The following is a 24,084-nucleotide window of genomic DNA, read 5'->3' as shown; positions in this document are numbered from 1 at the left end:
GCTTTAATACATATTTTTAATGAAAAAAGTAACAAATTATTTATTGTTAAAAATAATATTTAATTATAAAATTTTCAAATGTTGAAATCATTTTTATTTAAATAGTATTAATTATAAAATCACTTCTTTTCATGTCTTTTTTTTTTTGATAATTTAATTGTTAAAAGTACTTTTTTTTTTCATTCATTGACCAAACACATATAACAACTTTAAAAGCATTTTCAATTAATCTACCAAAATGCTAAACTACTTTTTATAAAAAGTGATTTTCGTGACAAGTAGGTTAATTATACCAACGTTAACTGAATTTTGCATTTGGTTACTACTTGATTATTGAACTTTAAAATGTTATCCCTTATTCACTTATTTTTCAAAATCGTTTCTTATCTCTCACTCGTTAACTCATTGTTGGTTAAGACTAACGGTTATATACACGTGTCAATAAAAAATACACGCGGCGCTAATGTGGGCTGATTGTGCATTAATTGCTAATCAAAAGCTGCCACGTGTCATTGACCCTCCCAAATCCCCATAAAATCCTCTCTCTCGCCTCTGGTTGTCGTCCATGGTAGTAGACTCTCCATTCGCCACCATTGCACCCATCGCCTCCATTGACTATCACCGCTATTGAAACCCCTGCCATCAACGAATCGAGCAAAGCTGTTGTTGAATTGATCACTAACTCCCAAAATCAAGTGATAGTGGTGGCTTCAACGATGCCCAACATCGACGGCAGTGTCTGCGTCAAAGGCAAATGGCAATGGCTACAACAACGACGAATGGCAGCTAGAAAGAGGGTTTGCTATTGCGGGTGACAACAGAGGTGAGAGAGAGGGGGAGAGAGAAGGAGAAAGGGTTTGACACGTGGCAGCTTATGATTGTGTGTAAGAGTGGTGAATCAAGTAAAAATTCTAATAAGGGGGGTAAATTTTTAATATTTGTCAAAAGACCTAATTGGACGGTGTGACTCATAGGATGCACTCAAGATGACGGCAATCAACAACTATTAAAAAGGTTAAAAATCATTTAAAATAACTTGAAATTGGTTCATCTTTTACTTGTTTTTACACAACTTTGGATGGTGGCCGACTTCACTAGAACTTTAAATCTATGCATAAGAACCCACCACAAAATATTAGGTAACTCGTCTTTTATATGCACCTGACCTCACTGCACATATGTACAAATGGATGGTTAGACAGCGCCAACTACAAACCTACAATGCCCCCATCAATCAACAAAATCTTCAATATTCAAAGTAATTAATGGGAAATTAGAAACTAATCGTACTTTCTAATATATACACATCTTAAATACATAATAATAGAAACGCTATTCAATACCCACTATCACGTACTAAAGATCCATTTATATGGTAAAATATGATCCAACTGGGAAAAAAACATTGCATGAAAGGCAAAGCGCAGGCATTGAATCCATGGAATTCATAGTAATTTTACAAAATGAGCCAGGTACATCAAGCTGGTTTCATACAAAATTTATCTAGAATTCCCAAAAACGAGTAAATTTTTGGGAGAGAAACTAAATGAAGCTTGTTTTTATTTGATATTCCAGAATTGTGGGTTTCAAAGAATACTTTGTAGGCCACCCATATGCCGGAACAGTTCAAATATTGAGTCGTGCATTGCATTGCATGGCATCTCTAGGACTCTAATCAACAAAATTATATATCTGCTGCAGAAGCAGATGATTATACAGCAACGGAGCAACCTTTACAACAGATGCAAGCAACCGCCATGCCAAGTAGAGCTCCAGCAAGAACCTGGGATGGAGTGTGGCCAAGTAGTTCCTTGAGCTTTCTCTTGCTGATGGGATGCCCCTCGAACAAGTCCTCAACGATCATATTCAGAACCTGCCATTATTACCATAATTTTAGCAGCTACAAATGAAACTAACCTGTGCTTGAATGACCAATAAAACACCGGCACAGACAGTGCAACAAAGGGGCTAGGAAGGGAAGCAAGAAGCCATCATATTATTGATCAGCATACAGTACAATAAGCATCAAGTATCAACTAATAAGCATTGGACTTGAAGCACTGGTTTAAAAGGTGTGGACCAAGGCATGCAATGACAGAAAGAACCACAAAATATTGGCAAATTTAATGATAATTTTATGGAATCAATTGTTGTTCGTAATTTATTGGGTTCTAATTGGAGGGGTTACTGCTATATGGTTCTTCACCTTCTCCTTGGACTACAAAGTTATTTGTTATCTCACATCTCATGTTCTGTGGTTAATCCAGAAGATGTTTATTTGGGGCGTTAGCTGATGTTAGCTATTTGGCATTGTATCTTGGCCCAATTTTCTGGCAATCCTGAAGCTTATTGGGAAGGTTGTGGTTTGAGTTTTAGTTGGGTAGGCTCTGTTTCGGAGTGCTCTTGGTATAAAGGTCTGCTAAATCTTGTAGTCTGTTTTGAGTTCGTAGAGGTTGGGTTTAGGTTCTGCCAGGTTTGAATGATGTGGTGAGGATGAGATTTGTATCTTTCAGTGCTTGCTTTCTCTCAACGAAATTAAGGAGAAATTATAGGCATCATAATGTTTTTTGTTAAATAGACTATTTTTTGAGTAATTTTTTAGCTACTAATATTTTGTAATGTGTACATTTTTTTATTAATTTTTTTACAGAAAAGGGGAAAAAAAAAAAAAAAACAAGGGGGACTGATTGGACTGAATCAAACTATATTGGTCCAGTCCTTATTGAGATCAGTCCAGTCTTCAGTCTGGTAATTTGCAAACAAACCAGTCATGGTCTGGTCTGGTCTAAGGCTGAGCCGGTCCAATCCAGACCACATGAACACCCCTCCTCATAATGGACATTATCAAATTGGCCATTCGTGCATATAAAACACAAAAGAACAACTAGAGAAGTACTCTCTCTGACTATGGCTTTGCTTCTTTCACTTGTCCTTGCCATATGCCTCCAGTTTAAGCCAAATATGCGATGGAGCCAAGACTCCATAAATCAGCAGCAAATAAGATGATAAATCATACATTCATTAGCTAAAAACCCCTTGGAAGCCCATGAATGCACATCAAGTCAAACTACATAGTAAGCATCTGTCAGCTCCCAAAGGATCTGACCAGTTCTCTCACCAGAATCCGGTGAGATTGTCAGAAGAAAGAGAGAGAATGAGAGAAGTTTAGGGAGAATTAGAAGACCAGAGAACAAAGGGGGAAGAGAGAAGGGAGAGAGATTTAGAAAATATCAGAATTCCAGTATTTCATACATTCTTCCAGGTGTGGACAGCTTATATACCTCCAACCAGCCATGTGCGGCTAACGGCCTGCATGTTCTGGGAATTACAAGCAATTAGGCTATTTAACTAAGTACAAGTCCTTACAGCTGTAAGTAACAGGGTAAAACTCCCAATGCTGTAACTTCCGTACTACAATTACTCACTCTCTAGTCTCTATAGCTTCTCTAATTAAGGTACCTCCCTACATAGCTGGTACATGACAGCACCTCAAGTGAATCCCGTGAATGCACATCAAGTATAGATCCCCAAATCTCAAACTAAATAGTGTGGTAATTTAGAATCTTTATGCATGGTTACTAATACCATACTACATCAACTGGTACACATGGTACAGTTGAAAAAAACAGTACTCTCCAAGCCTAATACAGTCGCAGCCAAAATACCATGCAATACCATTCATACTGGGTCAAAAACCATCAATGCTGGGGTATTGCCTAGTGCCCTGAAAGAAAGCCAGACCCCAATATCCCAAATCCCCTTTCTGATTTCAGATTTCGTATTTTGGCTATCAGCTCGCCCTCACCTCAATCTCAAATCTCACTGTTGACCTCGCCTTATCACCACCGGTGCATGTATACTATTTAAGTGTTTTTTTTTTTTATTGCATTTGGCATTCGCAACTTCACCTCCATCACGAATCAAAAGACCATCAAATCTTTTCTGGGACTTTTTGTGTATTGACACAAGTCTAATTATCTTGTCTTGACTTGGTCATTAGTTGTGCCTTTATTATTGTTTTTGTATAGAAATTGTAGAACATTTATGATGAAAATGAGTGGTGCCTCTATATAACACGTTTTGTAAAAATTGAATATGTTTAAACTTGTGTTTACATTAGATTGGCTTCTCTGTTTACATTAATTTTGTTTAGGCACAAGTTAGGAAAATTTTATGCTCCGTTGGTAAGCAAATAATCGCACAACAGACTCCGGCAACAAAAATCACTGTAGTACAATTAAACAAAATCTATTCATTGCCATCGTAAACTGCTTCTTATCCTAACCAAGTTAGGCCGATTGCACTTAATTTATAATGTCAAATGACTTCTAGAAGTTACACCAGCAATATAAATATATGCAAAAGAACAATCGGAACGCCTTTCTTGGCGCAAAACTGTTAGCAACAATCATGGGTTTCAAGTTTGATACCAGGGAGGCTCTACCACCGTGTTAGAAAAAACACTTAAGACTGGAAACAATGAATATTAATGAATAATAAATTACCTCCGCTTGCATACCGGCGTGCCGCCTGACGCCGATTGCATCGTACATGACAATCAAGCTGAAGCCCAAACACACCGGAAACAGCGAGTCGGCCACTCCGTGGCAAAGCGCCACCGATGTGGTGAGGGCGGAGCAGAGCGCGGTGTGAGACGAGGGCATGCCGCCGGAAGCAAACATGACCCTCAAGTCCCACTTCCTCTCCACAAAGAAGTTGAGCACCACCTTCACCGACTGCGCCACCGCCCACGCCACCAAGCCCGACACGAACGTCGGGTTCGCCGCCAGCGTCGCCACGAACGGGCTCAATCGGCCCCTCGCCGTGGCTGTGACGCTCATAATGACCATCCCCAGCCCTCCATTCTGCAAGTAGCCTTCAGGCACTCGAGCTAAATCTTTGATTCTCCGCACCACTGGGAACAAACTCGGGAAGGGAGAGCTGGTTGGGTGGTGGAAATTGCATTGCGGAATTGGTGTGTCTTTGGGATCTAACGAATTGGGTCGGTAGGAAATGGAAATAGAAGAGGGTTTGAAGTTCGAAAGGGCGATGGAATTGGCGGTGAAGATTGAAGAGGAGGCGAAGTAGTTGGGGTTGGGAGGCTTAATAAAGGAAGGTTTTATTGGAGCAGAGTCCATGAGACAAGGCTGAAGGCTCTGGACCTGGGCTCAGTCTACATTGAATCAGATGAGACAAGAGAACCAGGTGGACTGAAGAGAAAGACGGATGAAACTAGGTGCAGACGATGAAGTTTGTGGGAATGAGGGGTTGGTTTGGTTCCATGCCAATCCACCCCATCCTATTATTATTATTGTTGTTGTTTTGTTTTATAAAACATTCTTTGTTAATCAAGACATGGATTGTTATATGGATAAAAAAAAAAAATTATTTACAATCACCTATTTTATTCTTCACAATCATATTTTAATATACTTAAAATATTCTTATTTAAAAATTTATTTTACCCTCCCAATTGTAGTCATTTTATCCCTTAATAAATTGCCCGTCAACTGCCATATGCAGTCCCCCAAAGACGATGCAAGCAAGAACGCCAAATACAATAGAGTGAAGACAAAAAACGAATGAAAATACAACTATAGAGTAGAAAAACAATGACAATATATTCGAATACATATACAAACACACACACATACATATATACATACACAAACACATACGTATATATCTGAACACATAAACAGACACACACACAATTGGCCATACCCATCGATAGTGACCGCTTTTCATGGCCCCCAAACCTCGGGGCTACTTTTCATTCTCTACTCTATATCGCAACCACAAGTAAAGAACCCAAAGAAATAAAGTGAAAATGATGTGAAATCCAAGCTATTATCTAGCAGATTTTTCGTCATTATTTCACATTTTCCTTATCTCACTACTATGTCTACTTGCATGCCTAATTTTCAACCATAACTACGTCGATGCCCTTTGAAAAAGCATTCTCTTCTTTAAAGGCCAAAGATCCAATGAGCTCTTGCTGAACCAAAGAGTTCGATAGCGCAGAGATTCCACATTGCACAATGTGTGTTTATGTATATATATATGTGTGTCTGTGTTTGTGTATGCGTTGTATATGTATATATATGTGCGTCTATGTATATATATATGTGTGTGTTATTGATTTTGCAATCTTCCACCTTTAATGAAGCTCGTTTTCGTGTTTGTGGATTTGAATTGTTGGGGTTTGAGGATGTGTTTTAGGGATGATTGTGTGGAGATAGCTGCGACTGTGTGCAATGGTAATAAAATATAGTACTTTTGGAAAATATTGACTATAAATAATTATTAACGTGACTACAAATAGTAAAAGGGATAAAGTGATATTTCTATTGGTTGCAAATATGAATTTTTTAAGAAAAAATGACGCACATGTATTTTAATGCATTTCAAATAATTTCATAAAAATATTTGAATGTTTCATAACCTTATAATGATTATTTCATATATTGATTCGAAAAGCATTTAAATATTATTTTGATATAATTTTATTTTACTCATTTTAACAAATGTTACATAAATATTTAATTTACCAAGTTTTCCTATAATTTTGTAAGTACTCTATATATTTTGTCATGTACATTTACATTTTTTTCGTATGATCATTTAAATTTGTTGTTATTTCGATTATATTATTGAATCTCATTTTATAGTCAATTTTAACCCTATATTTTAATTTTTTCGTGTATAATTTAAAATTTTCATTATTTTGATTAAATTAATTAAAAAATACAAGTTTATGAGTGATATCGAAACAATAAAAAATTGAGTTGTTATAAGAAAAAAATGGTCAAAGTACGATGATTAATAAATATAAGTCTGTGTAATAGAAATAATAAAAAATTTAAATAACAAAATAAAAAAATTTAAAAGTAAAGTGGTAAAAATATAAGTTTGACAAATTTTCACATTATTCTAGATTTATGTATCTAAATTATGTCAGAATCCCTCTCTTTTTTATTTAAAAATAAATAAATATTATATAATTATATATATTTAAATTTAAATAATTAAATTTATATTCAATATCAAACCCGACCCGACTAAACGAATCCTACAACCATTCGAGAGGGCCGGCTCCTCGGAACCATTCTGGGGGGGGAGGGTAAGGAATATGCTTCTTTTTTTATTTTTTCTTTCGTTTGAATTCTTATGATTTTTGAAATGTACGAAGCTCTCAGCAAGTGAAGTCAAAAATATAAATAAAATACATTAGAAAAGGGAAGAAAATTCAAAAGACGTGTAAAATAGAAGGAAAGCGGCGGGGCAAGTGAGACATTTCAGTGATCCTCCAAGTCAGTCACGCAGCGCCACTGACGTGGACTGGAACGCGCTTCTTGGTTTAAAAAAAAAAAAAAAAAAATCACTTTTAAGAGTAAGTAAGTAAATTCATCACGCTCAGGGTTTGAAATTGAAATCCAAATCCCCTTTCCATCTCCGTCCCCCGTTGCCCTCTCTCTCTCTCTCTCTCTCTTTCTCTCGAGCATTTTGAATCCCCTCCTTGATCTTCACGCTCCTTCCGATCGGAGATCTTCCAGATTTCGGAAACGGTCGTCTTCGCCGTCTAGATCTTCACCGGAAATGGAGAATCTGATAGCACTGGTGAACAAGCTGCAGAGAGCCTGCACGGCCCTGGGCGATCACGGTGAAGAGAGCGCTTTGCCCACGCTCTGGGACTCCCTCCCTTCCATAGCCGTCGTCGGTGGCCAGGTCTGATCTTGCACCGCCAGATCTTTTCCGCTCCCTTTCTATTTCACAGATCCCTTGGCATATTTCTCAACCACACCTGTTGTCTCCAAATTGCTCATGCCAACCTTCTTTTCATATTGTTTCTTCAATGTACTAGCTCCAAGTTCTGTTATTAGGTTCGATCTGAATTCCAATCTGAGGCTGAATTTTGGCTTTCAGAATTTGCTGCCTTGACGAAGCCGTTATTTTGTTGTATTTTGTCTGTATTTAATATCTTTTTGTCTCAGATTATTGGTGATGTATTACTAATATACCAGCTAAAAGTTTGTTTGATTGCGTTCATTTCAAGTCCTAGGTTCTATCCCGTCTCAGAATTCTGTTCTGTTCGTTCCAAAACGTTTGACCTGAAACTGTATTTTGCTGTTGGTACTGTTTTTGTTACGTTAATATGTTAGTTCCAGGGCTTTTTTTTACGTTCTTTTTGCTTTTATCTGAACCAAATTTGGACCCAAAAGTTATATTTTCAAAATCAACCGTCTGGATGGAATTTGGGGGGGGGGGGGGGGGGGATATTTCATTTCCTTCACATCTCCGTTTTTATAGATAGATCAATCGTAAATCAGCAGGAAGCTTATTACCAGTTACCTGAAAATAAGTTATATTCAGCTCTAGGTTTTTGCTTCTCATTTATTCTTCATCTCATTAAATTGGATGATCTTGCATAGAATAGGTTATTATGTTTAGGTGCTGTAATGTGCGGATATTAATATGCAATCTTATCCCTAGCTTCACTGTCTATATTAGGCTTTGATATTGTTGTCCAGTCCTTTAGTGAATGGTTTTTTTCCCTTTTTGGATACATTGGAAAGGAAGTGAATGGATTATTTTCAGATATCTGTGTGTGTTTGTGTGTGTGTGTGTGTGTCTCTCTCTCTCTCTCTCTCTATATATATATATATATATATAACACATATATTAGCTGTGATAGTCGCAGATACCTATTTGTTAGAATCTGGATGAAACCATGGTTTGTAAAATATTCTTTAAGCCCTTTTAGTCCCTGGTGGCTTCATCATCTTGGCAATCTCATTGAATTTGTAGGCTTGTTTCTATTTTATCATTTTCAGAATATTCAGAAAGTTCAAAGTTTTCACTAAATCATTTAAAATTGTTGGGTTGAGATTGTCTTCTGCAATTTGTTGAAGCATTTTTTTGATTGCTAAAGCTGAACTTTTGTTCTGCTTGATCAAGATTGTAATTACAGTTGCTCACGTGTATCATATGTTTCCTCAATATGTTATAGGCTGCCTCTTCGCCTATCATCTAATGCTGGGATGCCTCTTTTGAGTTCCAATCAGATGACGCATCTTTAGTTTCTTTTTTTTTTTTGTGACAAGTAGTGGTATAAAAACACATTCTCCATATTTCCTTTTGAAGATTAGATGGGTGTGTTATATAGCCTTATACCATTCACATTGATATCCTCAAATGTATGTGATTTGTTATAACTTGTATGTTGGACAGTCAATGTAAGCATTTCTGCTCATATGGCCCGGTTTAAACCTGCAATCTACCATTAATAGACAATTTGAGAATAAATGAGTTGTCATTACAGAAGTTGTATGTTTGCTGCACATCTTGTATTTGGATTGTCAATTTAATGAGTGTCTTGTCAAAGTTCCTCTGAGCTATACTTGATCCAAACAAATTCTTTCTTCAATGTCTGAACTGCAATTTGTTTGTTATTACTCTTCCAAGTTAATATTCACTCATCATTCTATCTCTTTGATGGTTTGTAGAGCTCTGGGAAGTCATCAGTGCTGGAGAGCATTGTTGGGAAGGATTTTTTGCCTCGTGGATCTGGTAATTAATGATTTTGCAGTTTTCATATTTAATATTATAACATGTTTGTGCTATAGAAAACCTAAGGTGCACATAAAATATAAATATTTTCAGTTTCAGAAACCATTGATTTACTTATTAGAAAGCTTTAGAAAATGATGTGAACTGCTCTATACAGGAATTGTTACCCGGCGCCCTCTTGTACTGCAGCTTCATCGGATTGATGAAGGAAGGGAATATGCTGAGTTCATGCATCTCCCAAGAAAGAGGTTCACTGATTTTGGTATGTCACGTCAAAAATGATCTTCTGTTTGAATTACCACTTGGCATTTGGTCAGAATCACTTTGTAAGATGAAAGCCTTATTGATATAAATTTAGTAAGATTTTATTTATTTTAAAAAAATGATCAGTAGTTTATATTTTGATCATCTTTAGTTCTGATGGAAAACTCTGGAGTTATCTCATACAATTCTCCTTGTATTATGCATTTGCTTCAATCATTGTATCACACATAGGGACCCGTACAGTTTCAGAAATCATTTTCTAGTTTTTCAAATCTAATTTTCTATTGAATGGTTTAATCTCTTAACAAAAAAATAGGAAACTCAAAATTTGAAATTTTCTACTTTATACTATGAATTGGATAACATAAAAAAAGTTGTTTTCTCAATTTTCTAGAAATGAATGCTATTGTTTTTTGAAACATAAAATGTTAGAGAACATTTAGTTATAAAATTAAAGTCGAAAATTAGAAAATGTTTTCCATAACTGAACTCGCCCTAGGCATTTACATCACCATGGCATGTTTGATTACTCTATTTGTTTCACATTAGATGCCAAACCCTTTTTGTATCATGTGCAGCTGCTGTAAGGAAGGAGATTGCTGATGAGACTGATCGAGAGACCGGCCGCTCAAAACAAATTTCAAGTGTTCCGATTTATCTTAGCATTTACTCCCCCAATGGTGAGATAGGATATCTAGTCATACTTTGTTGTCTTTCCCTCTCTTTCTTCATTTTCCAACTTCAAATATTTTATCATTTATCATAAAAGAAAAACAGAGAAGGTTTGAAGTTATTAGTTGTAAACTAGAACTTCCAACAATAGTAGTTGTATCTTAGCATGATTGCACTTTATCTATCCCATTTAGATCTCAGTAGATTCAAAGTATGCAGGGGATTCTTTTGTTGTTTGCTTCTTGTTTGTGCTGATACTTAAGACCCTCCCGTGTTTAAGAAATATGTTACTGATGCAAATGTCATCGTGAGGTCTTTGGGTAATGTTACTAATTGATTTCATTATTCAATAAGGTCAAATACAATATCCTATTGTGAGGATTTGTAGTGGATTTTGGATAGGCATACAGTGAGAGTTCAGGAAAGGAGTAACAATTAGACATCTTTGTCAAGTAAAATGTACACTGAGCTGTTATTGGTGTGAGTGGTTGAAAACAGAGAAGAGATGGTATTAAGTATTCAATCTAAATACGGATGGGTTAGATGATACCATCTAGAGGGTGCATATTTGTACCCACCAACCCTGAGAAAAGTAAAGTAACAACCACCTTGATTTGTTCATTTTCTGACTTTTTGGTTCTTGAATTTCATGAAGAGCCCATTTTGGCTTATTCTTGATTGGCTTGTTGATTTAACCGTGCCACCTTGTGGATTAAAACTGACAACATTTTCTTGAAAGTTGACGCATTCTTAACTTCTGAACTGACTTAATACCTTTATGGACATGCTCTTCTAGTTCCCATGTGTTAATCTACTACTATAATAAAAATGGTTAAGGTTTCATTGACCATGCTAATGACATATCGGGATAATTGAGAGGTATAATTTGTATTTTTTTTTTCATATGGCTTAGAGAAAAGAGAGTATTTATCAACATTAATCGATTTTCTGTTTTTAACTAAAACTCTTGTCCTCACCATCTCACTAAATAAATATATTTGTTACTTGTGCAAAACCCTAACGTGGATAGTTAATAATAAAAATGCACAGATTTTTGGTTGGTATATATTAGCTGACCGTATATACCTATTTTATTTTCCTTTCTTTATATTAAAATAAATTGGGATTTGCATGCGCTCAAGCCCTTGCAATGTGTAGAAGTCGAAGTACAATTGTCCTGCCTGTGCGGAAATGTGGTCCTCTACCTACATGTTCACTCTTGTAATCATTGCTTTGAATGATACATTAATTCATAGAAGTTAAATTACACTTCTCCAGCTGATGTGGGGTTGTGGTATCACTTATATTACATGTAAGATGCCCATCGCACATTGTCACTTTTTTTCTGAGATGTCAATCCATATTACAAAACTAGGTTGACTTGTCTTTTACCTCTTCCAACACACTAAGTTAACTTCTACTTGGCATAGATACTCATGCTAAATGTATATGGAATTACTTTTTCTAATTGTTATGATTGTTTGGCTTTGCAGTTGTGAACCTGACTCTCATTGATCTCCCTGGGCTCACAAAAGTAGCTGTTGGTAAGAAAGAAACTCTCTGTTTTGGCAGCCTTCTATTTGTATATATAAAATCAGTTGTGATAATTTCACATTGGTTTCTGTAGTCACTTTATATTGTTGTTCTCTCTCTCTCTCTCTCTCTCTCTCTCATATGAAAACATTATGCTGATTAATTGGACCATTGTAGAGGGTCAGCCTGACAGCATTGTGGAGGACATTGAGAACATGGTTCGATCCTATATTGAAAAGGTTAGCAATCATCAAATTCTTAATGTCACTGAAATTTTAATGATAGATGTAATTATTTGAACATTACTACTGCCTGTGATCTTGTTATGTAAAGAACTTGTTTGCACTCCTTGCATGCAGATGGTGTATTTGTTGTATACATGCCTGTTTCTCAGTTTTTCATAAGCTCTGTATGGAATCAACTTTAATTGGATGGCATATTTTATCAGTGTACAAATTATGCATGCACTTATCCTTGTATGCATGTTTGTTTTTCAATTTTTCTTGATGTTCTGTGGGAATCAACCATTGTGAGATTTCATTTTTTATTGGTTTATTCTTGTCTCAAAACTTGCAGCCCAACTGTATAATTCTTGCAATCTCTCCTGCCAATCAAGATCTTGCTACATCTGATGCAATTAAGATTTCTCGTGAAGTAGATCCCAAAGGTAAGATTTTGCTCTGATGGTATTTGAGTGATTTATGGATCCATTACGTAGTTAAATTGGATGTTGTTTAAGAGTAGATAACTTGCTATAATAAAGTGATAGAGAAAAGTAAAATTATCTATCAAGAGAGGTAAACTGTCAATTAGGTGCATTAAAATTAAGTTCAGGAGGCACTTGTTACTTTACATGTGGGTGCAAATCCTACTAAAAGAAATGCTTAACATTTGTATTTCCATAATATCTTGAAGCTAATGGTCTTGTATGCTATGCAAATAGGAATTTCCTTGACAAGAATAAAGAAAGACAAATGAAGAAGCCGAGGGGGGGGGGGGGGGGGGGCTAAGAAGTAAAAATCTTTAAAAATGTCCACTTAAAAGAGGCATCGTGTTAGAGACCAATTTCCTCTATGCATAAACATGTGTTGAGCTATACCCAAAGCTGTCCCATAATTTTTTATTCATTTAAATTTGGTCCTTTGGTAGCAAAGGAGATGTTACTTTTCTGTGACTAGAAGGTCAAGAGTTTTGAGTTGTGAAACAGGCAAACAGTCTCTTGTAAAGCAAGGGTAAGGCTGTGTAAAAAATAATCCTCCGCCAGCTCTCTCACAAAGTGGGGAGCCTTGGAAAATCATTTAGCACTTGGAAAACACAATCCACCGTAGGAAAATATGTCTACTGCTTGAACATGTGAAACATGTTGGTAAGTTGACAATTTAGAATCTAGTGATAAAATATGAAAATATAGCTTTTGGAATTGATCTTCTTTTGTGTGGATTTGTATTATCAATGTGACTTGATCTTTTAGAGGTCAATTGACATTGTGGATGCCATGCCACTGTTTCTAACTTGATTAGAATAAGGTGTTGAAGATGATAAGGGCTCTTTAAAAGAGATAGCAAGGCCTTTTCAACCTTCTTTCCCAATATCAAGGATGTGGAAAATGATTATTCTTTCTGCTAATTTTGATATAGTGAAAAAAGCATCAGTATGGAATGAAAGGAAATTATTATTGATTTTATGTGGGTATACATATTCTTGTGTGTCTGACCTTTTTGCTAGTCTATGCCCTTCTTGTTATATCACATAACTTGAAAGTTACTATGCCTTTGGGTCTTAATCTCTGCACGTGTTATGTTCACCTGCATGTGAATATGTATAGTTGCCAGTCTAATACACATGTTTTACTTAACCATGTATATTTTTTTGCCACCTAAATTTAAGCTTCACAACTCATCTCAACATACTTATACCCACCCCCCTTTTCCTGTGTAGAAATAAAAGAATTTCTCCCTATTAACTGAACATCTAATCATGTTTTCTGATTGAGAAGACTTTGTAGTTCTTTTTTATCTCTTTGGGGTGAGGTTGAAGGAGTGGGTCCATGATCTAGACCAAAATTACTAAGGCTTGAGGTTTAGACTAGTAGTCTCTCTGATTTTATTGGAAAATGTTACCGCTTGTATAGCTTTTTTTGCCTCACCCTACATTTAATTTTTGGTTTTATGGTTGTGTTATTTTCAGGTGAGAGAACATTTGGAGTTTTAACAAAGATTGATCTTATGGACAAGGGTACTGATGCAGTTGATGTAAGTTCGAAAATTGCATAAAGAGCCATTGCAGTTTGAAGATGATAATGATGCCATTGCAGTTGTTAACCTTGATCTCACCCTTATATGATCACTCAAAACACTCAAACGAAATCTCTCATTGATTCGCAAATGACCAGCAATCAGAAAACAAATCAAGAAACAATCAAGAACACACAACACACAAGAATTTACCCTGGTTCGGTCTTAATGAAGACCTACATCCAGCTTGGCTTTTGCCCCTACTTTCTCCACTATCTTGAATGTTAATACAAGATTACAAAGCACTCAAACTCAACTCTCACCTAGCCCAAAAACCTGAAAGCTATATAGAGTTGATACAAGAAAGATATTCCCTCATCCTCACTGCTCAATCTTATCCCAAGACAGTCCACTAATCCGAGAAAGAAAAGCCACACCCAAAAGCCTTCCCCTCCGCCTCTATATATAAGAAACTAAAAGGAGAAAAGCCCCCTGACCGACTGCCCAAAAATGGCAGTTACAACCAACTCGGTCAGCCCTAGAAAATAATAAAATCCTTCTAGAAATACAGCAGAAACATTACATGAAAATATCCCTACTATTACAAGCCCTAATCTAGAACAAATGCTTTAACATGGTCTGTCAACTCTCTTTTTTTTTATCATGTTCGTTTAATTTTAGTGTCTTCCTTTCCCCACCCCCCCCTCTTTGGTCTTTCTTTTTTTTTGGAACAATGCCCTAGAGCTATAATTAGGAGGCTTGGTTTTACACCTTTTGTTATGCATTGTAGAGTTAATTGTATGCTCTTGTTGTAGTTATTTTATTTTGGGTATGGCTTCTTGTTAAATTGACAAACTTTTGCCTGTGTGTGTGTGTGTGTGGCTCTTCTGAAGGCCCATATTGATTCTCAGTTGTTAGATGTTAGGTACAAATTTAAACATAAATAATTTTTTTATTATAGCTTTTTCACTTGTAAATGAGTTTTTTTTTTCATATGTTATGCAATTCCTTTAATAAGATATAATTCTGATTTCCTTTTAAGGGTATCATTATCTTTTTTTAATCATGTTATTTCAAAAACGACTAACAAAAAGCTACCTTTTAAGCAGGTATCAGATACTCCAGTCCATTGCTACTTATATTAAAGCTAGTTTTTTTTTATTGCATTTATAAGTTAAACTTTTTACATTAAAAAAAAAAGAGAGAGATGGTGCCAAGGAGACCATAAGTGGTAGTTAAGTAGCACAAAACACTTGGAAGAAAGTAAGCTGTCAGTTTGGAACACTTCCAATACTTGTCAGGTCCCATCTAATTTTTTTATTTACTTATTTTATTGAGAACCACATTTCAAGGAGAATATAACTTTTAATCTAGTGGGAAAATAGTAAATTGTGGGTTTTACTAATTCTTCTTCTTTTAGTTTTTTTTTTTTCTATTTTAAGTACGCTAAATCCAATTTGTTTACATTATTACATAGAGCCTCTAACAGATGTCAAGACTATTTTTCATACTTCATTGTAACCAGGAGATTTTTTAATTATTATTTTTTATATAACAAAGATGTTTGTTAATGTAAAAATTGATGAAGTTATACTGTTTTGCCTACTCTTTACCTAATTTACTGATCTTTCCTTTTCCCCTTCTCCCCTTTTGAGAATGAAATTCCTCTCAATCCTAGATTTTTTAATAAAAAAGATCAAATGGAAAGAAAAAAGCTGAAAGGCCTTTGGAATAGGAGTTATTAGGCCCTTGAAAACCTCACAGGTAGCCAAAGCTTTCTGTGGTTTTAACTTTGAAAATATTCTACTGATTTCTGTTGAATATTGCATTGACTGTTTAATATCTTAAATTTATTGTCTTCAAGTTACAGTGTATGATTAAATTATTTTTACCAGTATGCTATACAGTCAGTTTTGTGTTGCATATGACTCAAAATTTTGTATCAGTACATTATAATTCAATTTCAAATTGCCCTTGTTTGAGCACCTTGAGTTAATCTTGTTTTTCAAAAGTACAAGCTCAAGGATAAGTTCCCTATAATTTTTCTTGCCTTTCATCCTTTCTTGTTGCTCTTTGTTGTAGATATTTATTCTGTTGTGTAAAAGATCTCCTCTGTCTTTCTCATGTGCTTGGTAGCCATCCATTTTTTACATTTGACTGTGAACGTGGAAAGGACATCAGAAATTTTATGTGCTTTCAGATCTTGGAAGGAAAATCATATAAGCTGCAATTTCCTTGGATTGGTGTGGTTAATCGGTCTCAAGCTGATATTAACAAAAACACTGATATGATTGCTGCTCGGCGTAGAGAGCGGGAGTATTTTTCGAATACCCCCGAGTACAAGCATCTTTCTCACAGGATGGGATCTGAGTATTTGGGAAAAGTTCTTTCCAGAGTATGAATTCTCCTTAGCTTCTTTGCTTCTATGTTCTAATCAAATTTTATTTGTAAATTACGGTTCTTGTTTGTTGATGCTATAATTTTTCAAAAATCTAATGCTGATTGTTTTAGCTTATTTCTAATAATTTTCTCATTCTTGTTCTAATTTTGGTGATTTATCTTGTATGAAACTTTATGTGCCCAAATTCAGCATCTGGAACAAGTTATCAAGTCTCGAATCCCAGGTCTTCAATCTCTCATTAACAAGACCATCATTGAACTAGAAACAGAGTTGAGCCGTCTTGGAAGGCCTGTTGCCACAGATGCTGGAGTAAGGATTGCTCTATGATTCTTTCCTTTATAGTTTTGCATTGGCTTATTGCTTGAAGGTTAGGCCTGCACAGTTCATTTATTAAAGTAGCCCCTTTGCTGCATAGTTTCTGGTAGCCAACCCCCTTTAGTGGGATTAAGGCTTGATAAGTTATTGTTGCTGTGGGTTTGTGGCTAATTTAGCAGAGGATTTTCCTGAATCCATATTATGTTTAGCTGGCGTTTTAAGATTCTTCATTCTTGTTTCCAGGTCACCCTTGCTTTTAGCATTTATTACTTTCTCTGTCTCATTTATGCAGGGGAAACTATACATGATTATGGAAATATGCCGGATTTTTGATGGAATATTCAAAGAACATCTTGATGGCATGTACGTACACTAGTGTTCTTTTATCTATCGAGGCATTGCTATTGACATTTGACTTTTAATTTCTGTCCCGACCTTGTTTTAAATGGTTATCGATTTCTGCAGACGGCCAGGGGGTGATAAAATCTACTCCGTATTTGACAATCAACTTCCTGCTGCTTTAAAAAGGTTGCAATTTGACAAGCATCTTTCAATGGAGAATGTAAGAAAGCTGATTACTGAAGCTGATGGATATCAACCTCATTTAATAGCTCCTGAACAAGGGTATCGCCGCCTCATTGAATCTACCCTGGTTACTATTAAAGGCCCTGCTGAGGCGGCAGTTGATGCGGTATGCATTTAAAATTACTTCTTGCTATGAGCTCCTTTTCGTGCATTTGTTAGTGTCCCAGGTTATACTGTTGCATATCTGATTTTGATGTCATTCTTCTCTCCTGTCTGTCCACCTATTTTCTTTGTTACTGTTTCCTTCTTTCAATTGTTGGATGAATGGGCTCACTCAATTAAAGTGTTCTGCTCCTTTAGATAAGTGGTTAAGCTCATGTCGAGCTTGGGCTTTGCTTGGAATTGGCTTTAGTTCATTTCATTCGGACCAGGCTTTTGCAATAAAATCTTCATTGATTTTAGGGGGTTGTTTTTTTATTATCCTTGGTTCTTTTTAGTAGTTAACTGATTTTTGGCGTCATATTGTCACTGTAATATATTGACACGTTTAAATTCTTTAGAGGCATGGTATATATTAGATATCTTGTAACACAATTTTGAACAATGTTATGTGATGGACTTTGAGCGTATAATAGTTTATATTTTTCTTTTTGGTACAAGTATTTAAGCTTTCAAATTACTTGATTCTCTTTTGCCAATCATAACAGGTTCATGCCATCCTGAAGGAACTGGTTCACAAGTCAATCAATGAGACTATGGCAAGTTCCTTGACTGCCTTCATACTGGTTTTTCCCTGGCTTTTGATTTTGTTAGCAATTGAGGATTTAGCTTCGATGATAGTGAATGGAGGAAACTTGCAACAATCTTGATCGTTGGAGAATGTAGAGATTATTTATAATCACGCTATTTTCTGAAAATGTTGATATTATACAGGAGCTAAGGCAGTATCCTACTCTCAGAGTGGAAGTTGGAAATGCAGCTGGTGAATCATTGGACAGGATGAAGGAAGAAAGCAAAAAAGCCACTCTACAGCTTGTAGAAATGGAGTCCAGTTACTTGACAGTTGATTTCTTCCGCAAGCTTCCTCAAGATGTCGAGAAGGGTGGAAATCCAACACATTCAATATTTGATCGATATAATGACTCGTATCTGAGACGAATTGGTAAGGATTGTTGACTACTATCCTTCTTACAAAATTTATGACAGTAACATGCCATTTTCAATTCTCTCTTTTTTTTTCCACCCGCGGGGGGGGGGGGGGGGGGGGGGGGATTTGACTGGATTCAACTAGCGTTGCTCTTAACAGCAGGTTGATAAGCCATACTAATTCATTCATTCACGCATTTCATGAACAGGAACCACTGTCTTGTCTTATGTAAACATGGTTTGTGGAAGCTTGAGGAACTCCATTCCAAAGTCCATTGTGTATTGTCAAGTGCGGGAGGCCAAACGTAGCTTGCTCGATCATTTCTTCACTGAGTTGGGTTCAAAGGAGGTGCGATGATTTCTTCTGAAAAAACAAAAAGGCATGGATGGAAAAAGGGAATACAATTGGTTTTCTTATTTGGCTTTTTGAAATATTTTGCAGGCAAAACAGTTGGGTTCCCTCTTGGATGAGGATCCGGCAATAATGCAGCGGCGTATCAACCTGGCGAAGAGACTGGAACTGTACAGATCTGCCCAAACGGAGATTGATAACGTTGCCTGGGCCAAGTAGAGGGAGAGGGAGTAGTCTGTTTTATCCTCCCCTCTTTTTATTTTTCTTGCATCTTTCATCTCCCTATTAGTGAGTGATGTAGGAGTGAGTATTGTGAAGGCTGTGATTCATTCTAATTCTTTTGTAATGACTGCTGATTTGCCTCCCTCGTCTTTCCATTACACACACTTGGGGAAAGATTGATATATCATCAGTTTTGTTGTACCTACGTTGTTGCATTTGGCACCCAAATTATTGTCACCGATCCACTTCTGTTGTCTTCTTCAACTTGAAAAAATTATTATAATTAGGAAAGACATGGATTTTGCCTTGTTGTCTCTTTTTATATATGTATTCGTACTTGTTATGTAATAATATAATTCATTTTTCATTCTATTTAGATACGTAGGGATTGGGATTGATGGTGGGGCCTTAATACCCATTATTCTACTGGGATTTGTAAATCGAATCGATTGAGAGTGAGTTAAAAAGCAACTATGTCACCTCACTTGACCAAGACACGTGACGTACGTTATACTTTTAGAGAAATTTTTGTAGGAAAAATCTTGAGAGCCAGTTTTACTAATGAAATTATTAAATAAGGATAAAAAGATGAAATTGTTCTTGTTCACTTTGTAAATTTACAAAGTGGGCTACTGCCATCTCCTCTCCTCTCCCCTCCCAAGTCACCGTCTCATTGTTGCCTTTGTTTCGCCGTCGCACCTTATTATCATCGCTCTCGTACCTTGTTGCCATTGTTGCCTTGCCTCGTCGATCGTTGCTACATCTTCAAGATGCGATCAGTGAGGTGAGGGCAACGAGGTGACGACGGGATGGTAGCGAGGCGCGACAGTGAGACAAATGCAACGGCCAAACGGTGGCCATAAGAGAGGAGAGGAGAGGAGAGGGCAGTGGCCCACTTTGTAAATTTGCAAAGTGGGCAGAGATAATTTAATCTTTTTGCCCTATTTTGTAAGGCTCTCTACCACTCTGTTTGGCTTTGTAAAAGAACCCATTTTTGTACACGAAGAAAGATAATGATACATATATGAATGTGAGAGATGGGAGTGCATTTTGTTAAGATATTGAAATGTTTCTTTTCTTTTATTCATGCATGAGATTCTAAGCGACATTCTAAGTGACGTGCAAATATGAGCTTTTGTTTCCAAAACCAAAGGCTGTAAATTTAAGGGCCTGTGTTTTGTCATTTTTGGGTTATTTTCTGTTTTTAGTTTTTTAAAATACCCAAAACATATTCTCTTTACTATTTTCAAAAATACATTTTTGAAAATAACTGAAAATTTTGTAAAAGAAACCCCAAAAAAATTGTTGTTTCGAGTGTTTTCAATGAAAACTCATTGAAAATACAAAAGAATTACAAAACATAGAAAACAACCCCTCCCACCCCTCATTGACGCCCAAACCCATTCTTGCACTCACAGAACTCACGCGTTCTCTCTCTCTCATTTCTTCTCTTTTCTCATTCATCCTCCATCATTGTCGCCACTCCTTCTCGCTTGCCATCATTGTCACCGACTCCTCATCTTTTCTTCTTCATCCTCTATTGCCGACAGTCACATGAAGCCAACGATGATACGTTTTTAATTTGAAAGTAAATACGTTTTCTAATTTTTTGTTTTAATAAATAGTTTGTCAGAATAACATAAAACAGACACTCAAACACACAAAACTCAGAATGAATTCAAAACTCAAAATTGAAATACAAAGAAAAGATCACATAAATTTTTGTGTGTAAAAATACCTTTTTTTATTCCAAATTCTAGTAACTTATCCATACATTTTCTAACAACTGAAACAATTAAAGGTATGATGAGCCCAGAGATCAAATATATGTATTAATAAAAATAGTACCCCCCTTGAGTGGGTGGTAATTGGAGCTGCGGGGAATCGAACCCCGTGCCTCTCGCATGCAAAGCGAGCGCTCTACCATATGAGCTACAACCCCACATGTATTCTGGAGATAATTGCCTCTAAAAGATGCGAATGTGTTTTGAAACCTTTTTCTACTTAAAACTCTGTTTTTGTGAAAATTGTCCCTATATTCGTTGAGAGATTATTTTGGTGGTCATATTTTGTCTAAATTGGATTCTTTTTAGTTGCTTATATTTAGACATACTGAAAAGTATAACTTATTCAAAATATAAATTCTTTGGTTCTCTCCCTAATTTGGTGCTTTGAATTTCAACTTAGCCACTTATGCTACATAAATTTTCCTATTTTCTTACACATCATCAAATATCTATTCTCATAAAAATAAAAACCAAAATATCTATTTATTAATACTACCCCATTTTGATTTTGATTTTGAGGTGAAAGATGAAAGATGCTCTCAACAAAACCTCAAAATAGTTGCTTTGAACAAGCACGAGGAACACGGGGTCGACAACTTCTGCAATATTTCTAAACCTAGTAATACCCAAAATGAAGAAGAAATTTGGTCTTTTTCAACAACCAAAAATGGGAATTTCTATTTTGAATAGTGTTGTTCGGACTATATTTATACAGCAGATTGTGAATAACCTCGAGTTTCTCACAATTATTCAACAAACAAACACACATACATCCACACACACTCACAAATCTTTTCTGCCTTCTAGACCCAAAAATCATATATATATATATATATAATCAATTTGAATCAATCTGAGGATGGAATGGTCTCCAAACTCGGCTCAGAATGCATATCTTGATACCCTTAAACTGGTATGTTTCTCCTTTCCCCTTGCTGTTATTCATGTAACTTTGATATATATATATAGTTCTTTGTTGCTTGTTTGCAATAGAACAACAACATCATTTGAAATTCACCTTATTTGATTCGACGAGCATTACCATACCATACCATAACATGATTTGTGAAAGCTTTGTCAAGCATGTTCATCCCATGCCCCAGATTGCTGCCTGCTTTCATCACCATGAAAATGTTTTCATGTTTACTTGTCTATATATCTGTCTGTCTGCAGTGCAGTAAACATGAAGAACAGTGCGAGTCGAGTCAAACAGCAGAACCGGAGAGCAGGGAGTTCATATCGGCCTTAGCAGCAGGCATGAACGCCAAGCGCATTGTGGAGGTGACAGCAGAGGCTTCCCCCTCCACAATAGCTCTAGCGGCAGCAGCCCGACAAACCGGAGGGAAGCTGGTGTGCATTGTTCCAGAGCCAAGTCTAGACGAATCCCAGAAGGTGATCGACGACACAGGGCTGAACGAGATGGTGGAGTTCAAGACGGGGGACCCTGTTGAGATACTGCCAAGCTGCGAGAACATCGACTTCTTTCTCGTCGACTGCAAGGCCGACAACTACACGGATTTGCTGGAGCTGGTGGACGTGAATCCCAGAAGATCGGTGGTGGTGGCAGACAACCTGGTGGAGGGGAGACGAGGGCTGGGAGGGCACATGAAGGGAATCGAAAACGAAGGCACAGTCAGGTCCACCAAGCATCCCATAGGGAAGGGAATGGAGGTGACCATGATTGAGGGGAGCGACGTCGAGCCCCTCAAGTGGCAACATCATCATCATCATCATCCCCCCAGTAGAGCAGCCCATGCTAGACCTAATAAGGCTGCTTCCAGGAATAATAGGACCCGTAAGAGCCGTTGGGTTAAGAAGGTTGATGAGAACAGTGGGGAAGAACACATTTACAGGATGCCTGAATCTCAATAGCCCTTCTCCCTCACCTTTCTGTAGGCTAATTAATTCCCATGCTCCTCCCTCCTGTTCATTGATGTATATATATTCTATTCTATATATATATATATATATATTGCTTCCAGCTTCAATCCTATGTTTAAAACTTTGCTCCATTGAAAAAATGATGAATGTGCCCTACACCAAGTTAATTATATTGTCATATCAATAATCAATAATGTTTAAACAAATTTGGCTAAATCCAAATTTTTGTGCCTATACTTTTATGTTTTTTCACATGATCACTCAATTTTTTATTATTTCGATTATATATATCTCTAACTTCATTTTTGAGTTAATTTCATTCTAATTTTTTTTAAGTGAGATAATTCAAATTTTTTGTTGTTTTGATTACATATCTGAATCTATATTTTTGATTTAATTTAATCTATGTATTTTCATGTAAAAAAGAAAGATAAAGTGAGATGATAAAGTACATATTACACTCTATTCAAATCAAAATATAAGAGTTAAATTGAGTTAAAAATGTAGGCCCATGAGTATAATCTAAATAATAAAAAGTTCTATTTATCATAAGAAAAAAGAGTTAAATTATAGAACTTAAATTAATTCAAAAATACAAATTTAAATGTGTAATTGAAATAACAAAAAATTCAAATAACCACGTGAAAAAAATAAAAACAAAAATGAATACTGAACGAAATGGAAATGGAAAAACAATATTTTCAAAAAAAAATGGAAACATAAATGCTGATAAATGCATAAATAAAAAATATACATGGTCTTTTTTATAAATATAATTTTTAATATAAATAATTATAAAAAATAATTATTTAATTTAAAAATAAAACATAAAATTTATAATGTATTCAAAATATTAAAAATTTTGAGTTAGAACTGAAATTTTTTCGTCTCTAATATTTTCGTAGACGAAAGAATGTTATTATTTTTTTTAATATTACAAAATGACTAAAATTTTTGAAATTGTAAAAATGATCCGAAAATATATATTTAGCCTTTTTAATGTTTAGATAAAGAAAACATTTATAAAATGTCAAAAACGACGATTCTAAAACATTTTCGTGTATTATAAACTTTTGTAATAATTAACATAAATTTTAAAAAATAAAAAAATACTCAATTGCATTTATACACAACATAAAAATATTATTTAAATACCACACTTGATATAATACTTATGTATTA

At 35.7% G+C, this 24,084-nt stretch overlaps 3 protein-coding genes and 1 non-coding gene across 4 annotated transcripts; 2 read left to right on the top strand and 2 right to left on the bottom strand.

Annotated features, from left to right (window-relative positions):
* Positions 1 to 1,353: 1,353 nt before the first annotated feature.
* Positions 1,354 to 5,288, bottom strand: LOC127814035 (uncharacterized). Its single transcript, XM_052355256.1, has 2 exons — positions 4,506 to 5,288; positions 1,354 to 1,873 (listed from the first exon to the last, which is right to left on the bottom strand). The coding sequence occupies exons 1-2, from the start codon at positions 5,136 to 5,138 to the stop codon at positions 1,712 to 1,714; spliced, it is 795 nt and encodes a 264-aa protein (XP_052211216.1). The 5' UTR covers positions 5,139 to 5,288; the 3' UTR covers positions 1,354 to 1,711.
* A 2,122-nt stretch (positions 5,289 to 7,410) lies between these two features.
* LOC127786919 (dynamin-related protein 5A) lies at positions 7,411 to 19,556 on the top strand. Its single transcript, XM_052314686.1, has 16 exons — positions 7,411 to 7,728; positions 9,507 to 9,570; positions 9,728 to 9,832; positions 10,413 to 10,514; positions 12,000 to 12,050; positions 12,217 to 12,278; positions 12,616 to 12,706; positions 14,227 to 14,291; positions 16,474 to 16,668; positions 16,864 to 16,983; positions 17,282 to 17,352; positions 17,455 to 17,680; positions 18,222 to 18,272; positions 18,448 to 18,676; positions 18,870 to 19,009; positions 19,103 to 19,556. The coding sequence occupies exons 1-16, from the start codon at positions 7,600 to 7,602 to the stop codon at positions 19,229 to 19,231; spliced, it is 1,830 nt and encodes a 609-aa protein (XP_052170646.1). The 5' UTR covers positions 7,411 to 7,599; the 3' UTR covers positions 19,232 to 19,556.
* A 1,547-nt stretch (positions 19,557 to 21,103) lies between these two features.
* Positions 21,104 to 21,176, bottom strand: TRNAA-UGC (transfer RNA alanine (anticodon UGC)). The gene has a single exon. It is a non-coding gene; the product is annotated as a tRNA-Ala (tRNA).
* Positions 21,177 to 21,880: 704 nt separating this feature from the next.
* On the top strand, positions 21,881 to 22,893 carry LOC127787672 (uncharacterized). Its single transcript, XM_052315729.1, has 2 exons — positions 21,881 to 21,934; positions 22,195 to 22,893. The coding sequence occupies exons 1-2, from the start codon at positions 21,881 to 21,883 to the stop codon at positions 22,891 to 22,893; spliced, it is 753 nt and encodes a 250-aa protein (XP_052171689.1).
* Positions 22,894 to 24,084: the final 1,191 nt, after the last annotated feature.

The sequence above is a fragment of the Diospyros lotus genome, chromosome 12 (genome assembly GCF_014633365.1).
Source record: "Diospyros lotus cultivar Yz01 chromosome 12, ASM1463336v1, whole genome shotgun sequence".
In the NCBI taxonomy this organism is placed as follows: domain Eukaryota; kingdom Viridiplantae; phylum Streptophyta; class Magnoliopsida; order Ericales; family Ebenaceae; genus Diospyros; species Diospyros lotus.
This window is presented reverse-complemented; position numbering and strand designations above follow the sequence as displayed.

What these genes read in the sequence shown, in the direction of transcription:
- LOC127814035 (XM_052355256.1), bottom strand. Translation starts at nt 5,138, where the DNA reads ATGGACTCTGCTCCAATAAAACCTTCCTTTATTAAGCCTCCCAACCCC. An exon ending in ACGCCGGTATGCAAGCGGAG is followed by an intron (nt 1,874 to 4,505) that starts GTAATTTATTAT and finishes TAATAATGGCAG; the next exon opens with GTTCTGAATATGATCGTTGA.
- LOC127786919 (XM_052314686.1), top strand. Translation starts at nt 7,600, where the DNA reads ATGGAGAATCTGATAGCACTGGTGAACAAGCTGCAGAGAGCCTGCACG. An exon ending in TGGGAAAAGTTCTTTCCAGA is followed by an intron (nt 16,669 to 16,863) that starts GTATGAATTCTC and finishes GCCCAAATTCAG; the next exon opens with CATCTGGAACAAGTTATCAA. An exon ending in AAAGAACATCTTGATGGCAT is followed by an intron (nt 17,353 to 17,454) that starts GTACGTACACTA and finishes CGATTTCTGCAG; the next exon opens with ACGGCCAGGGGGTGATAAAA.
- LOC127787672 (XM_052315729.1), top strand. Translation starts at nt 21,881, where the DNA reads ATGGAATGGTCTCCAAACTCGGCTCAGAATGCATATCTTGATACCCTT. An exon ending in ATCTTGATACCCTTAAACTG is followed by an intron (nt 21,935 to 22,194) that starts GTATGTTTCTCC and finishes GTCTGTCTGCAG; the next exon opens with TGCAGTAAACATGAAGAACA.